The sequence below is a fragment of the Zychaea mexicana genome (genome assembly GCF_025766255.1).
Source record: "Zychaea mexicana strain RSA 1403 chromosome Unknown BDB00scaffold_6, whole genome shotgun sequence".
In the NCBI taxonomy this organism is placed as follows: domain Eukaryota; kingdom Fungi; phylum Mucoromycota; class Mucoromycetes; order Mucorales; family Lichtheimiaceae; genus Zychaea; species Zychaea mexicana.
This window is the reverse complement of record NW_026516669.1, coordinates 40,539-56,098: the sequence shown is the minus strand read 5'-3', so window position 1 is coordinate 56,098 and position 15,560 is coordinate 40,539. Positions and strand designations below refer to the sequence as shown.

The following is a 15,560-nucleotide window of genomic DNA, read 5'->3' as shown; positions in this document are numbered from 1 at the left end:
AAAACTTAGTCTGCATCATTTATCATCTATGTTTTCCTGCTTTCTACTTTGTATATTCCTCACCCTTTGCCACACAAAAATTGTCTTCTGCAAACCTTTCTAAAATCCACCCTTCCCTCTTTTTTCTTTCCTTCTCGTCCCTGTTCTGTCCGTTTCCCACAGATATACACATAGCTTCTAAGAACACACGCATATACATAGTACTACCAACCACCACCTGTGATCCACTGCTACAGTCCATCGTTAGACTCACGACGCAAAGTTTAGTTTGGCTTTTGTATAAGACTCGTTTTTTTTACTTTTTTCTTTTTTATGTAACATAAAAAGATTTTTTTTACAAAGTTCAGCCAAGCCGGGTAAATCGGGTAAAGAGGAGGAACAGTCAATAAAAAATGGAGGGGCGTCTAGGAATATAAAAAGAGGTTTAGAGGTAAGCGACAAGATTGGAAGAAGATGGAGCAGGAGGATCTGTGGTTTTGTTATCGAGTAAGTTCGGATGCGGGGATGCTTTTGTGACTTGTAGGGTGAGGAATTGTTTCTTTAGTTGTAAGTATCGTTCTTCAGAGAGCTATAATGGAAAGGAGATAAAAGTCAGTAAGAAACTAGCCACCATCGCAAACGAATAAAAGAAAGCTTACCCTTCAATATCAGCGACAACCATCTCAGTTACCAGCTCGTCAAAGCTGACCTGTCGCTTCCAGCCCAAAGTGGTGTTAGCCTTGGTGGGGTCACCTAATAACAGTTCGACCTCGGCGGGACGGAAGTACTTGGGATCGATACGGACACGGACCTTGCCAGTCTCTGCGTCCTTGCCGATTTCATTGACACCTTCACCTTCCCAGACGATCTTGCGACCAGTGACAGCAAAGGCCTTTTCAATATAGCTACGGACAGTGTGGGTTTCACCAGTAGCCAAGACGAAATCGTCGGGCTTGTCCTGCTGGAGCATCAACCACATACCCTCGACATAGTCACGGGCGTGACCCCAATCACGCTTAGCATCAATGTTACCCAGGTAAAGACAGTCCTGACGACCCAAGTGGATATCGGCAACGGCACGCGAGATCTTGCGAGTGACAAAAGTGCGGCCACGACGGGGGGATTCGTGGTTGAACAAGATACCGTTGCAGGCATACATGTCGTAGGATTCACGGTAGTTGACGACGATCCAGTAACCGTACAGCTTGGCGACACCATAGGGCGAACGAGGGTAGAAGGGCGTGGTTTCCTTTTGTGGGGTCTCGACGACCTTACCGTACAATTCGGAGGTCGAGGCCTGGTAGAAACGCACACGGTCGTTCAAACCGCAAGTGCGGATGGCATCCAAGAGACGCAAAGTACCAAGGGCATCCACATCACCGGTGTATTCAGACATGTCAAAGGAGACCTTGACGTGCGACTGAGCAGCCAAGTTGTATACCTCGGTAGGCTGGACCTGGGAGATGATGTGCACAAGGCAGGTCGAGTCGGTCAAATCACCGTAGTGAAGGAAGAACTTGACATCTAGAAAGAAGGGTAGCGGTAGCAGTAAAAAAGTCAGTTCTGGGTGCTAATCGGAAAACGGGGTGGTGATGGAGGAGATCGACGACGCGGAAGTTCAAAAAGAATGGACCTTCTGCTCGTTCCAGCACATACAAATGTGCAAAGCGAAGAGACGCGCGAAGGATCTCACACTTCTCTGCCGTCTCCCCTGCCCCCTCCTCCCCGCTAAGCAAAAGACGAGCCGAGCAAAGAAGAAAGAAAAAAAAGAGAAAAAAGCCCACACAGAGCAAGCGTTCCGCTCCTCCCCAAGCCCACTAATCACCGAACACACCACGCATATTCCCAAAAACGTGTGTATACAAAAATAAATAGAGAAGAGTGCTATTTATATACCTTGGTCATGTCTGTCCTTGTAGATGTGTTCGATACGGCCAGTGTTGAACGAGGACGAACGGCGAATGATACCGTGAACCTCGTAACCCTTGTCGAGCAAGAATTCAGTCAGGTACGAACCGTCCTGGCCAGTGACACCTATACAAATCAAGGTTTATCAGTGCACTGCACGAGAACTCACCATCATCTCGAAAGGAATCACCGAGATCTCGTCTATTCTCCTCGGGTTCTCTCTCTTTTCACGTAAAACTTCTTTTGCTAATCCCCCCCCCCGACATCTTGTAAAAATAAAAGCACATACCAGTGATAAGGGCAACCTTGCGGCTTCTGTATTCTTCGAGAGAAAGAGATGAGTTGTTGGTGATTTTGACGGCAGCAATGCGAGCTTCAGACATGATGATGTTGAGGGAAGGTGGTAGTTGATGATGAAGTGAATGGGGGATAAAGCAGTTTAAAAAAGGTTGGCAGACAGAAACTTATTTAAAGAAATTGAGCGGCGATGGTTACACAACCTAGCCAATTACATCTCGTTGATAAAGAAACACCCTCTTCAGCCAGCGACACTAGTGAAAAGGGGAGAAAGAAGGAGTCTTGCACAGAGCCGAATCAGTTCCAGTTCTTTTACCACACTGTCTTTCTTCTTGGTAGTGCCAAAGAAAAAGCACAGCTCCTTGGAGACAATTCTATTTAACACTAGCTGTGGCGATATAGAAGGAGGAGATGCTTTTTACTTTTGTTATAGATCTTGGATAGACCAAGGGCTATATACAAAAACCACTATTATAGATCGGTTCGTTCGTACGTAATCTGGTCGGTCCGTAAAAAAAACGTGCAATGGAGGATCGACAGTCCCTCCAAAAACGGTCTAGCCATTTAACCATAGTAGCGATCGGATCCTCATTTCGGCCTTTTGATTAGAGTCCGTCCTCTGTTGACTTGCAATGGGAATCACTGTTTCTTGCTGCCTTATTGTGCGTAGTGATGGTATCTTCTAGACCCGTGCTCTTGCGATCAAGTCGGAGGTATTCTCAATATCTGACACAAATAAACTGTCATATTTCAGGAACACCGTTAAAGCTCTGCGAACCAACAAAACGCATAAAGTTTCTTGATGATGACAATGATATGGTGCAAATTACAGTACGTACAATGCTAGAGCTTGCTAGCAACAGTAAGAAAATCAAATACCCTTACCCTAAAACGGGATTGAGATCTTCGTAGACTCTTAGCATGCAGACTGCTTGCAAAATATAAAGTTGGTTGTCGGTTACACATCTTTGAACCGCTTCTTTATCCGCGGAAAAATGATATTCTTTTAAGGGTTGAGGTAGGATCCTGCACTTATCCGCGGAAAAGGTATATCCACAATGCAGTAGTGGCTCACACTTTGTCTTTTCTTTTACAAAGCTTCAATGACACAACATCGAATATGATTAGATAATTCTATACTACATGTGAAAAGAATCCTCTTCCACTTCTTTTTTCTCTAAAACCAGTTTGTTTGGAAATGATATAGCTAGCCAATCTTGCAGTTTTCAGATGCACCGTCCGATAGACGAGGAACCGCCTTTCTCTCTCAATTCTATGCTGTTATACGTACCATTACCCATATATTAAACGGGTTCTTGGTTTGAAAAGGTAGCTTAGCTTCTCTTCATTATATGACTGCGCTGTCTGCTAAACCATTCAAATGCGATCAATTCTGCTGCTGTGTACAGACAGCTTTGATTTTAATTCGCTCTTCTGTTTGCATTCTAAGATCCCAATTTTTTCTTCAATAAGGAATAGCAGCACATGTACATACATCTGTATTAAGTGCGAGCCAAGAATAACTGGCTCAGAGCTGATAGTTGGTACGTCATCTACAATAGTGTGGCGTATGGATGGCCTCCACGTAATTTTAAGGTAATACGTCAACGTAGTGAGTGTTACATTGTGCTCTATTCTCGATATTCCTCCACCGAGGTTGCATTAGCAGTAACTACATATATTACGTTCTGAAAAAGCACCTGTTACACTAGAACCAGTGATGTGCATAAGAATATAGCCGCGGATGAATTAACTTGATTGCATATATCAGCAAGTGACAGTGGAGACAACGGGTCTCTTCTTTAAATGAGCTATGTAAAATTAGAAGAGATAAAAAGATTGATGGTGGGTGGTGTTGACAAAATGAACGGCAGCTAGGTGTTACTATTAACCTTTTAACATAAACAAAGGACTAACAAAAGAGAGAGGGTGTATGTTTAGGTGTGCGTGTATAGTGGGGGACAGGAGGGAGGGAGCAAAATAATCGATACGGATCCTTTTTGTTTGTTTCTAACAAAGCAAGGATCGAATACTCATTTCTGCCTTTCGCTTCGAATCCGTCTTGCCCACAGCCTTGTCATTGTTCGCCATGGTGTCTATAGCAATGTTGTGATGCGCTATTGGTCGCGAACTGCTCTGCGCTGCAGAAGCAGCTGCATTGAGTGTACTACTGGACGTTTGCAGAAAATATTGGGTCGTTGGATGCGTATAGGATGGCGGTCCTCCACGCAGAGAACCATGAACACTGCCGCTGCCGCTGCCACTTCTTGCTTTATCGGGGATGCCTGAAGACGTTATCGGTGCAAATTTGTACGCCAGTGTCGAGTATGGATTGGTCGATTCTCGAGCCACGGGAGGAAGCGGGCTGCTATTCCTAGCACTACTGGCTGTCGTTGGCGTTATATTATTGCTGTTCCTGCTGTGACTTTTCCCATAACTCCCCATGGTGGTAGGCGTAGCAGTAGTGGTAGTGGTAGTAGCAGTAGGAATGGCTGCTGCTATTGGTCGGAAATAGGGGACACCAGTCACACTCGTGTTTGATCGCTTTTTACCCGTCATTGGTGCAATGTTGATCTTGGGTATATCGAGTTTTCGGCTTGGTAGTGACACTGTGTTGAGCTGGGAGTTGGCGGCAAAGTGGTTTGGAAGGGACCCCTGTCTGGCCTGCAGTAACCCGCCGCTCCCGAGTCGTCCAAAGCTGTATTCTCTTGGTTTTGTTGTAGTGGCAGTGGTGGTGGACGATGGGCCGTTACTGCTGCTGGTTCTGCTGCGAGCAACAGCTGTTGATTGAGATGGAAATGATAATGATGATAGTGATGACGATGCTGCTGTTGTTTTTGTTGCTGTAGTTGATGACGAGGAAGAAGTAGGGGAAGAATGTACAAATGGAGAAAACAGTCGAGACCGATCAAAGCTAAGACTAGCCGGTAGTCCTGCTGTTGCTGCCGTGGTAGATGTATTCGCGGTTTGGACTTTGTACTCATGCTTCCGCAGCTCTGCAACAATATAAAGCTTTTCTAGACTGGGTGGCATGGTCAGATCGGCACCTAGACCGCCGCCGAGATAGACGAGCATTTCGTAAAGCTCGTGTTCATTTGATTGTTTTTTGAAATGCAGCGTATCCGAGAATGTGTTGGATCCATTGGCCCTGCGGACAAGTTTCTCCGGATCTGTATCGTAAAACAGCGAGGAGGATGTGCGTTCTGCGGGCGGTGGACGTACATCGGGCCCGATTGAACGATCGTGTTGTCTTGCTACTTCCATGATATTGTCCAGAAGCAGTCGATGCAGTCTCCCAAGACGATCCGCGTCATGTGTCGAGATCATTTCATACAGCGATCGGTGGACTAGATCTTGAGGATGGAAGCCCCAAAGGTCTGTTACTTCATCTGATGCTCGCGCACAGCACATTTCCATGGAGAGGAACAGTGTAATTGTGACGCATTCGCGTGGTTGTGGTTGCTGTGCTACTGTCGTCGCTGCCGGGGTGTTTCGTGGGTTTGTTGTTCTCGTCGTCGTCTTCGTCGTCTTCGTCGTTGATGTAGGACAAGGTAGTTCACATGACAACCGAATTTGTGCTTGGTGACTAGGCCGTGTCGTCGGAACTACTGCTCTTTGAAATGGTGGTGATTTGGGATTCTTATTGTTATCATTGTCTTTACTAATAAGCGTTGGAGATGATTGATGGTGAATTACTGATGTGGTGGGTGGTGGCTCCGGATCTCTCAAAGTCTGTTGACTCCGCGTTCCGGTTGTATGATTGACGTCCTTTTTCCGGTGTCGTTGCTCGTCCTGCTCGCGGAAAGCTTCAATCGGTTCATGAACAAAGGAGATGCTCGTTGTTTGAGGCTTGGGATGGTCACGATGTACGACTGAAGTGGCGACAGTAAAAGTCGGTGTCTGGATCATGCCATACATCATGTCGCTCCTGTGGCTGTTCGTATTATTGCTATTGTCCAAAATCATCGATCCACCATACACGTTCCCCAGTCGCTTAGTTTCGTGAAGTCGAGGTCGGCCGCGCTTTTTGTGTTTTACATCCTGACAAGTGTCGCCTTTGCCTGCTGATACACATCGTTTACATGGTCTGGATACTATACACGCAACAACGATAAATTCGCCGGCGCCGGCACGTTTAGTTAAATATTTCACCTTCTCGCCCCTCCTGCACCTCTGCAATTATCCAGATCATCGATTCAATAGTTACCGTCACAAGCCAAGTGTGCTTTCTTGCAGTTTACACCTAGAGCAAGTAATAATGGAGAAAGTTGAAGGTCTCGTTTCGTATATAAACTGGGGTTGTTATGCCACAATGTGGTGTGCCAGAAGGAATGGGAGGCTCGCGGAGGGATAATTTAAAAGAACTTACAAGCACTAGGCACATGCGATTTATAACCACGCTTTGCAGGAACGACCATGGGAGTCAACTGGTGTTGGTATTTGTCTTGTTCTGATAAATGTCTTGTAGGCTCGTTGTCGTCGTCGTCTTCTTTTGAAGGCGTAACAGGTGTTGGGGCTTGCATGACGATGGCAGAACAGCAAGGAATGGCGTTGGCATTATTGTTGTTGCTACTGGGCGACCCAGTGAATAATGACGAGGGAGACGATGGTAACGTGACCATGTCGGCGGTGTTCGTTGGTTTTAGTGTTAATTTTGAAGTTGGAATGGTTGCTGTTGTTGTTGTCGAATCATCCGCTGGAGTACCGAACTCTTGATCAGAGTCTGGCGATGGCAAGTCTTGCGCTGCTCTTATCAAAGTAGAGGTAGCGGGTGCCTGCATAACAAACAACCACTTGTAGGGGGGGGGAAGAAGTGTGCTACTAGTTGTAACAGTAGTTGTGTCCAGCCAGCCTAGTAAGAAAAAAAGAAGCCAGTTATTGTTATTGGGTGGGAGTATTGGATAAGAGAGAGTGAAAGAGAGGAAAGAATCAAAAAGGACTTGTATTGGAAAGTGATACAGTGGAGGCAGATGTGTGTGTGTGTGTGTGTGTATTGCATCGTACAGTCGTCATCGCATATCAGCCATATATGCTCTGCATGCTTAACGTTTTCTTTCTCTTCCTTCCCTTCACTCTCTCAGTCTCTCCCTTGTGTTTTCTTCCAAATGTATATTCTTTACCTTAAAAGAGATACAATATGGGATTTTGAAGCGGAACTTTTTCCCCACACACTTTTCTTAACAATTAAATTCTCCAGACTTGTTTAACGGAGAGATCGGTTTCTTTGTGTAACGATTTACACTCGCCCTTTTTTGCGAAGCAAGGACAGGGCAGGACGGCGAAGTAGCAAACCTTGTTTTCTTGCGAATGCAGGTTTGTTGGTATGGCTTTCACTAAATGGTTCCTCCGATGATATTACTTATTGATAACAACAAACAACAAGGTGACGCACCAGTCGTTATCATCATCATCATCATCAATGGAGTGCTTGTGCTGCTGCTCTCTTATTACGACCAACATTGTCATATTATATACGTACGTACACTCTAGACAGAATCGACACCTTGACTATACGCATGTGTGGATGTTCTACCACCCCGGATCAAGTCGAACTAACTCACTTGTGCAGCTGCCGCTGGATTGACGTGACTAATATGCTATGTTTGTACTCAAAGCATCCCCTATTCTATCCTTTCATTTTTTCCTTGCTAAATGATATCTACCATATATTTTACGAGTCTACTGATGGTACAATAGCGAAAATAATGTACCACACAAAGTTGTTACTACCATTGTTTCATCGTCTGGGCTTGATAGCCGGGTGATATTGTGCTGGTGACCTATTAGACCTACATGCAAGAAGCATTTGAAGCTATTCGTCTTGTGCTAATTGGTATATCTGAACTCAATTTCTTCATTTAAGTCTTGAACCCCTCCATATATTAAATGAAAATGCTTCAGATGCATGAAAACAAACATATGCACGAGCGTACCCTGAATATCGCTTGTATCGTATACCTACATATATGCTACAAGCTATGAGATACCAATATATAAACAATGTGCTGGTTTGTCAGTGATTCACAGTTTCTGTCGAGAAACAGATGGTTAGTGTTTACCAACTCAATATCTCCCTTTGCATGTCGTTTTTAAGATGATGTAGTAAAGAAGAAAAGCCGCTCTGTGTATACATTTATGCACTATAAGTCCTCTTACGACCTATGATATCGTACCTGTTGCAGAAACGTTATTGGATAAAACATTGCAAGCAGGAATCATGAAGCCTAACTCTGCCAGAGCCGTAAAATGAGGAAGAAAATTCAGTGTCCGACGGTTGATTGCTCGCTGTGTCGTTGCACTATAATTCGCTGCTTCTGGTCTGCAACGCACATAATAGATATACTATACTTCATTAACTTTTTATAAAGTCAAAAAACAAAAGCACTATCGTTTCAATGACAATCACCCATCGGCAACGGCCCAGCAATGCCACTACAGCAAGCTCTACCAACAATGAAGGCGGACAAATCGACGACAAAGAGCCACCCAAATACCACTGCGATGCGTGCAGTAACGATGTGACGAATACTGTACGTATACGATGCGCCGACGATGATTGTCCCGATTTCGATCTATGCATCACTTGCTTTAGCGGCGGCGCCGAACCCATGAAACACAAGACATACCACAGCTACCGCATCGTCAAACCGCACAGCTTTCCCATTTTCAGCGAGGATTGGGATGCCGATGAGGAACTGTTGCTAATCGAGGCAGCCATGAAGAATGGATTGGGCAATTGGCAAGCGATTGCCGACTATGTGGGGACAAAGGACAAGCAAGAATGCGAGCAGCATTATCTGGACGTGTATGTATCTAGTCCTGACTGGCCACGGCCGCGTATGGATATCAAATTTGATGATATCAGCGAAAGCGAATGCAGAGAGCGTAAGCGACATCGATTACAAAAGTCGCGTGGCATGGGACCACGTACCAAGGCTCAAGTCAACAATAACAAACCAGTGACGAGCGGACCAGCGTACCACGAGATCCAGGGCTACATGCCGCGTCGTTTTGAATTTGAAACAGAGTACGAGAATGATGCGGAACAGTTTGTGAAGGACATGGTGTTCAACGACGACGATACACAAGAAGAAATTGATCTAAAAGTGATGGTGCTGGATATCTACAATTCGCGATTGGATCGACGGATGGAACGCAAGCGGTTGATCTTTGAACGTGGCTGGCTTGATTTCAAGAAGCAGCAGGCACTGGAACGAAAACGACAAAAGGAGGAGCGAGAGCTATACAATCGCACGCGTGTGTTTTGTCGGTTGCAGACACCTACAGACTATGAGACGCTGGTGCAAGGGCTTGTGCGCGAGCAGCAGCTGCGAGACCAGATTGCAATCTTGCAAGAGTGGCGAAAGGCGGGCCTGACGTCCTTGAAGCAAGGCGAGCAGTATGAAAAAGACAAGCAGACACGGTTGGCGAATCTCAAGACGCTCGTGTCGTTGTCGAGTGATCGGATGGGCACTGCAGCAGCGAATCAACGTAATAACTACCGCGCACAGATCGCCGCCCTGTCAGCGACACCGAGTGCAGCAGGCTATTTCCGCGATGGACCCAAGGGTTCAGGAGCAGCAGTAGCAGCGCACATGAATGGATCGACGGCAGCAGCAGCAGCTGCATCAACATCATCAGGAGCAGGAGCATCAACATCATCATCATCAACATCGGCGGCAGCAGCAGCATCAGGAGCACGCAAGCCAGCCAATCCGCTTGACATCAGCGAGGCAGACGGTGTTCATCTACTGACAGAACAAGAACAAATTTTGTGTTCCACACTGCGCATTTTGCCACGGCCGTATATGGTAATCAAGGACACAATCCTCAAAGAATATGCCAAACAAGGGTATTTGAAGCGGCGGCAGGCTCGTGCACTCATCAAAATCGACGTCAACAAGACGAGCCGGATATACGACTTCTTTATTGAAAGCGGATGGATCAAGGCGTTCAAGGAACCTAATGCGTCACCGTCCCCTGTTCCCCACCAACAGCATCCACCACTGCCTCCTTCTCACTCTTCGTTGTCATCTTTCCCTGCCACCGTACCAACCACTCCATCATCATCGTCCCAGTTTCCTTCCGCAACCACTCCAACCACACCATCCGATGCAGTGGCACCACCGTCATCTTCGTCTGCTGCTGCTGCTACTACTACTACTACCACTACTGCTAATACTGTTATATCCAAGTCCTAGTCTGCGCATCCTTTTTTCCAAGAGCATAACCCCATTCATCCATCCATCCCTCTGATAATAATATAGTCATTATGTATAAAAAAAGGCTACATCAGGGCAATAATCAAAAACTGAGCCAATGTAAATGCGTATAATAATAGTTCGTTTCCAATAATCAATTGACGCAGCGAACCCGGCTAATTTTAGGTCCAGACCAATTTTTTACCTCCCGTCTCCTCGATACGCTTAAGGCGTTGACAACCCTGTCGCATTATCATTCAGGCACCTTTTCGTTTGTCAGGTTACTTTTTTTTTTTTTACAAGCTGAAGCCTGCTGAGAAGGAGGGAGAAAAGAGGGGGTGTTCTCTATAAACACACCATCTTACTCAGACTAAAAGTTCTTTATTGGTTCTTGGCACGTCGTAGCCGCAAACTCTATGGGTTCCCAGAATATCTACAACGCTTTTGCTTTAAAAATAACAACTTGCGGGTTTCGGTGAAAATCATAAGGTTTTTGCAACAGCATGGGGGGGTTGGATGGGCGTCTTACCAAGAAGTTTTCTCCTAACCTGTATGGTATATTGTACAAAGCGTACGAAAACACACAGCGAGAGCACGAACCCAATAACCTCATAAAGGGTGCAATTCGTCAAATGTTCTTTTTAAAGGCAAAAGGGAAAAAACCCTATCAGTTAGGCCACGTTTTTTGATTATTTCTCCCGAGCTTCTATTTTGAGCTTGGTCCAGTTTTTCTATCAGTGCTGTGAAATGCTGGATACTACACCTCAGGTGTGGCAGTGTGGTGACTCGGTTTCTATATTATTCACACAAAGCTGCTCCAAAAAAAGGTCGCTTTAATATATAAAAGAGCGATCTCCGCATATCTTCGCCTTTTCTCTTTCTTATTTTTCCTTACCACACGTATACCTCTCAAATGATGACCAGCACCCGGCTCTTATCGCAGCAACAACAGCAACAGACCACGCCATCTTCGTATCTCTATTTACACCAGCAACATGCATGCAGCAACAATGCTGCTGCTGCTGCTGAAGACGCTGATAATAACAACACCACATTATCCAGTTCCCGCCATATGCTGCTTGGCATGATCAAAGAACACCATGCCTCCTTTTTGATGGAGCATCGAGACCGTCCAAATGTTCTTATCAGAGTCCTTGTAGGGCTTCATGAGTTTGGAGGTAGACTACACTCCATTGTTTCACCACTAGTACATTATCAATGCGATGATGATGAAGCTGACCCTTTGCTTTCGTCTTATCTTGATGATGATGAACAATCGATTGTAGCCAAAGATGACCAGCTTGCTCAAGTGTACAGCCAGCTCTATCCCGAGCTCACTCCATTGAGAAGAGCCCACGTTCACATCGACCGAGATAACTGGCTCGAATTTCTAGGCAACTCAGGGTAAGAAATGAAGTAAATTGGACACAAAACACTGGCGCGGGACAACGACGATCATTTCCAGTCATTACCACCTGTCCCCGTCGCCCCCAAGCACCAAAGCAACTAACCATCCCTTAACAACAGATACTATGGTGACTACCTTGCCTTTTTCGACCAGCAGCTTGACGAACTCGGTATGAAAGGGTTGTTGGAGCAATATTTTTACACCAGTCCCTTGCAACACTCGCTGGGTTCACAGCTGCAGCCGCTTGTGCATCTGGCTTTTGGAATTGAGCAGAATTTGCCGCACGTCGTGACACAAGGTTTAGCTTATACAGCCAGCACGTATTTGGATGCCTCGGAGCTATGCGAGCTGACGCGTCAGGAACAAGAACAAAGGCAGCAACAACCGGTGACGCTGACGACCACGAATGACGAATTGTTGTTTGACTTGGTAGGCGCCGATCAGCGCTTCGGCGGCAAGATCGATGGCCGCAACACGTTCCATTCTTCCGTTAAGGTTTTGCTAAAGAGCAAAGCCGATCTTCTGAAAACATACATGGCTGTGTGGCAAAACATTAGCAGTACTGCTACTACTACTACTGCTACCAACACGACTTCATCAATACCGCAGCACCAGCAAGCGCTAAACCAACTCATTGCCATGGCCACACGTCTCATCACATATAGTAACCATGTCAACCAGGGCCAAATCGAACTTGACTGGTTCCTTGGCGGCGGTCAGTTGCTTGCTTCAGCACTTGCCATCCAAACAATGATCGACCATTGTCCTCCAACCTTATCAGTGGACTCGCTCGTCAACCTCCAATTCCTTGCCACGCTATGCACCTACATAGTTCAGGGCCGCCCTCCTCGTGCCCATTATGCTCCTTACAACAACAACAACTATACCAGCGCTACTGCGCCTCTACCCTCACCGCCTTTGGACTGGTCTGATTGCGTGGCTGCTGTCGTCCAATCCGCAGATCCCAAGGCTATCCTCACTATGCACTCGCTCAAGCGTGCCGCACATTCCATTGGTAATGACGACCATCTCTATCTCGACACAGCCAACTTTTTGGTCAACTTTGTGCATGATGGTATCTGGGTCAAAGGTGGCATTGGTTGGTAAAAGGTTCCGATTATTGCATCATTTTATATTTATTGTCGCTCCTATACCCCAGCCTCGTCTTTTATTATGTTTCCCCCGGTCCCTCCCCCGGTCCCTCTCCCATGATATAATCCGTCTGTATATTTGCCTCTCTCTCTCTTTCATCTACAACAAAACAAACAGAACAACATACGACGCCACACAAAGCAGCTATACCAAATCTCAATGTTCCTCTTTGTATGTAATTTTCCTTTCCAGAGTAATCTATCTTTTAACACACCCGTTTTTCCATCTTTTTAACTTTAGTGTACCCTGTTGTATATATTCCTAAAAGAGTCAGATAATAAACCTGGTTTCCTCAAGCAAGCCTGTTTCTCCGAACTTTAATGAATAAGGAGGGCGATCCCAATGGCTTGATAGGGCTTTATTTGAATTAATCGTCGTACACATAATCAAAGTCGTTAAACAATGAAGGATGCAGCACTTTATATTGCTCAGCCACGTTTTGGTGCATTCTTCTCGGTAATTCATCATCTGCTTGTTGCTGCAGGTGCAACATTACACATTCATTTGTGTAATTGGTACGCAAAGATCAAGCTTATTTCTTTAGAAATGGCAGATGATTTATGGCATGATAGCGCTGAGTGGGGTGGGGGTGGGTACTTGGCGCGACCTTTTTTTTATTGGGCGTCACTACAGTATTAACATGGCGCATCACGAATTATAATATGGCGGCTTGCTTTTTCAACAGGGCGTAAGGATAATATTATCATGGCGCATGCTACATTAAGACATGGCGCACGATAAATAACAAGATGGCGGCTTACTATCTCGGTATTCTTTTTATCATGGAGAGCACCGTTAAGTGATGCCTAGTAACTCATAGTATTAAATCAAAGCGCAGAGCATAACCGTGCTATATAAATAAAAGTGTAACCTTTTACTGATACAAGATACAAAGTAATTACAATAGGCTTGGTCAAAGGCCACTGAAGCTTCAAAACTGAATAAAAAAATCTTAGCCAATTCACACTGAAGAAAACGTATTACTTGAAAAGGTAGCTTCAGCTGTGATCATTCACCTCCAAGGATGAAGGACCTTCAGCCTCTCGCTCACGTCAGGTTACTTTTTAGGTAAAGAAATTATTGTACGACCTTCAGATTGCTTCAGCGTCCTTTGACCAGGCCTAATGTACGCTTTCTACACTCCCCAGTTATCCATGTAGGACGATTGTTCTGGACGAAAATACGGGCAAGACAGAACGCATTGACGAAGGGAAGTACAGGATTATCTTTCCGGCCAGGACAATACGAAAAAACCACGAGGGCGAAAACGCATTCGTCGCAAGGTTAACTTTGTCAGTTCGAAGGCATCACCCAGCAAATGTGCAAAGGTTTCAACATCAAATATATTTGGTATGACTGTGCATCCCGCAAGATGATCCCGAGGCGAAGAAACACGAAATACACGGATGCATCAAATATACAGCAACGCCTACTGCAATTTGGTATTGATTCAGAGTATGAAACGAAAGCCAGGCGCTGTGAAAAAAAGACTTAGTCATTACGACCATAATCTTAAGAGCGTGGAATGGTCGCAACTGAAACATTAGATATTTTTTGGAAGTCATTCTGTAACATGATAAATTTGATTAATTTATATATATCAGTTGTGGAATGGTAATGAGCATATCCCTCCTAACATGAGGAGCTTGTGACGAATGTTGATAAAATCATTTAACTAATTTATTGTTTACAATAAAATTAATTGTTAATGATTGAATCCACAATAAAAGAAACCAAGAACAAGCAGGAAATGCTATTTAACTTCTAAGCGGTAATATGATAGTGTAACTGTGTAACTGTTTATTTCTATTTATATTCAATAGCGCGAGGCCTTTTTCTTGTTGTGTGATTGATCGTACAATAATGCACTGTTAAGGATGAGGGACAAGAGAGGTGGATATACTATAAAGTCATATCTATATACATTCGTGCATAATCTATGTGGTATTGACAATGAATTAACTGCTATTGCTATCATCGTTGGTCATTCTTCAACTTATCAAAACACTTACTACTGCGCGAAAAGTCAAATATCAAGGCCTTTTAAAAAGTGTACTTTGAGGTTTTGCATGTGGATGTGATATACGAAAGAAGATCTGAATTTTGACGTATTCAAAGAAGTGTGTGTACAGCATACTACAGCCAGTAATGTTATCCTCCTTTCTTTTCTGCTACTGCTGTAGGAGTTTCGACTTTTGATACGGTTGGTTCGGCTTGGTGTTTGCACCTCACCCTTCAGCACAAGCAGCAACTTCAAGTATGGTAGGGAATGGAATGTCAGCATGAGCTGGAGAGACGTCGAATGTCTGTTGGGGGTGCTGATGATGCCATGACGTGTCAAAACTCAAAAGTAGCTGCATTTAAAGAACAGCCTGCTCATTATCTTTCTTCTTTTCTTTCTACTTCAGATTACGCCTTATGCTGGTTGGGTTAATCGTGGCCGGCGGACAAGTATAGATAGTATGATAGTAAGCATAAGCAAAAGGGGACTTAATAATTGGTAGGTGTGTAGGATGGCCGGGGTGCTGAAGATGACGTTTCAAAGGTGCAGTGGTGTGCGCACAGCGTGACGGGAAAGGGTTCCTGACCATTACATGTCTCTCTAATTTAAGGCT

At 45.0% G+C, this 15,560-nt stretch overlaps 5 protein-coding genes across 5 annotated transcripts; 3 read left to right on the top strand and 2 right to left on the bottom strand.

Moving 5' to 3' along the window:
- Positions 1 to 268: 268 nt before the first annotated feature.
- Positions 269 to 2,358, bottom strand: BDB00DRAFT_800756 (GDP-mannose 4,6 dehydratase). Its single transcript, XM_053121814.1, has 4 exons — positions 2,177 to 2,358; positions 1,876 to 2,013; positions 639 to 1,503; positions 269 to 568 (listed from the first exon to the last, which is right to left on the bottom strand). The coding sequence occupies exons 1-4, from the start codon at positions 2,268 to 2,270 to the stop codon at positions 541 to 543; spliced, it is 1,125 nt and encodes a 374-aa protein (XP_052984299.1). The 5' UTR covers positions 2,271 to 2,358; the 3' UTR covers positions 269 to 540.
- Positions 2,359 to 4,045: 1,687 nt separating this feature from the next.
- Positions 4,046 to 7,059, bottom strand: BDB00DRAFT_495614 (uncharacterized protein). Its single transcript, XM_053117589.1, has 3 exons — positions 6,554 to 7,059; positions 6,392 to 6,427; positions 4,046 to 6,278 (listed from the first exon to the last, which is right to left on the bottom strand). The coding sequence occupies exons 1-3, from the start codon at positions 6,963 to 6,965 to the stop codon at positions 4,195 to 4,197; spliced, it is 2,532 nt and encodes an 843-aa protein (XP_052984298.1). The 5' UTR covers positions 6,966 to 7,059; the 3' UTR covers positions 4,046 to 4,194.
- A 1,520-nt stretch (positions 7,060 to 8,579) lies between these two features.
- On the top strand, positions 8,580 to 10,166 carry BDB00DRAFT_742834 (uncharacterized protein; the record flags this gene model as incomplete). Its single annotated transcript, XM_053118482.1, has 2 exons — positions 8,580 to 9,753; positions 9,826 to 10,166. Coding segments are annotated over 2 exons (1,515 nt in total), but the record flags the coding sequence as incomplete, so codon positions are not given.
- A 676-nt stretch (positions 10,167 to 10,842) lies between these two features.
- BDB00DRAFT_495571 (uncharacterized protein) lies at positions 10,843 to 13,265 on the top strand. Its single transcript, XM_053117587.1, has 4 exons — positions 10,843 to 11,563; positions 11,672 to 11,789; positions 11,913 to 12,903; positions 13,186 to 13,265. The coding sequence occupies exons 1-3, from the start codon at positions 11,299 to 11,301 to the stop codon at positions 12,898 to 12,900; spliced, it is 1,371 nt and encodes a 456-aa protein (XP_052984296.1). The 5' UTR covers positions 10,843 to 11,298; the 3' UTR covers positions 12,901 to 12,903; positions 13,186 to 13,265.
- On the top strand, positions 13,094 to 14,012 carry BDB00DRAFT_800732 (uncharacterized protein). The gene is made up of 2 exons (XM_053121813.1): positions 13,094 to 13,116; positions 13,214 to 14,012. The coding sequence occupies exon 2, from the start codon at positions 13,348 to 13,350 to the stop codon at positions 13,582 to 13,584; it is 237 nt and encodes a 78-aa protein (XP_052984295.1). The 5' UTR covers positions 13,094 to 13,116; positions 13,214 to 13,347; the 3' UTR covers positions 13,585 to 14,012.
- The last annotated feature ends 1,548 nt before the right edge of the window (positions 14,013 to 15,560 follow it).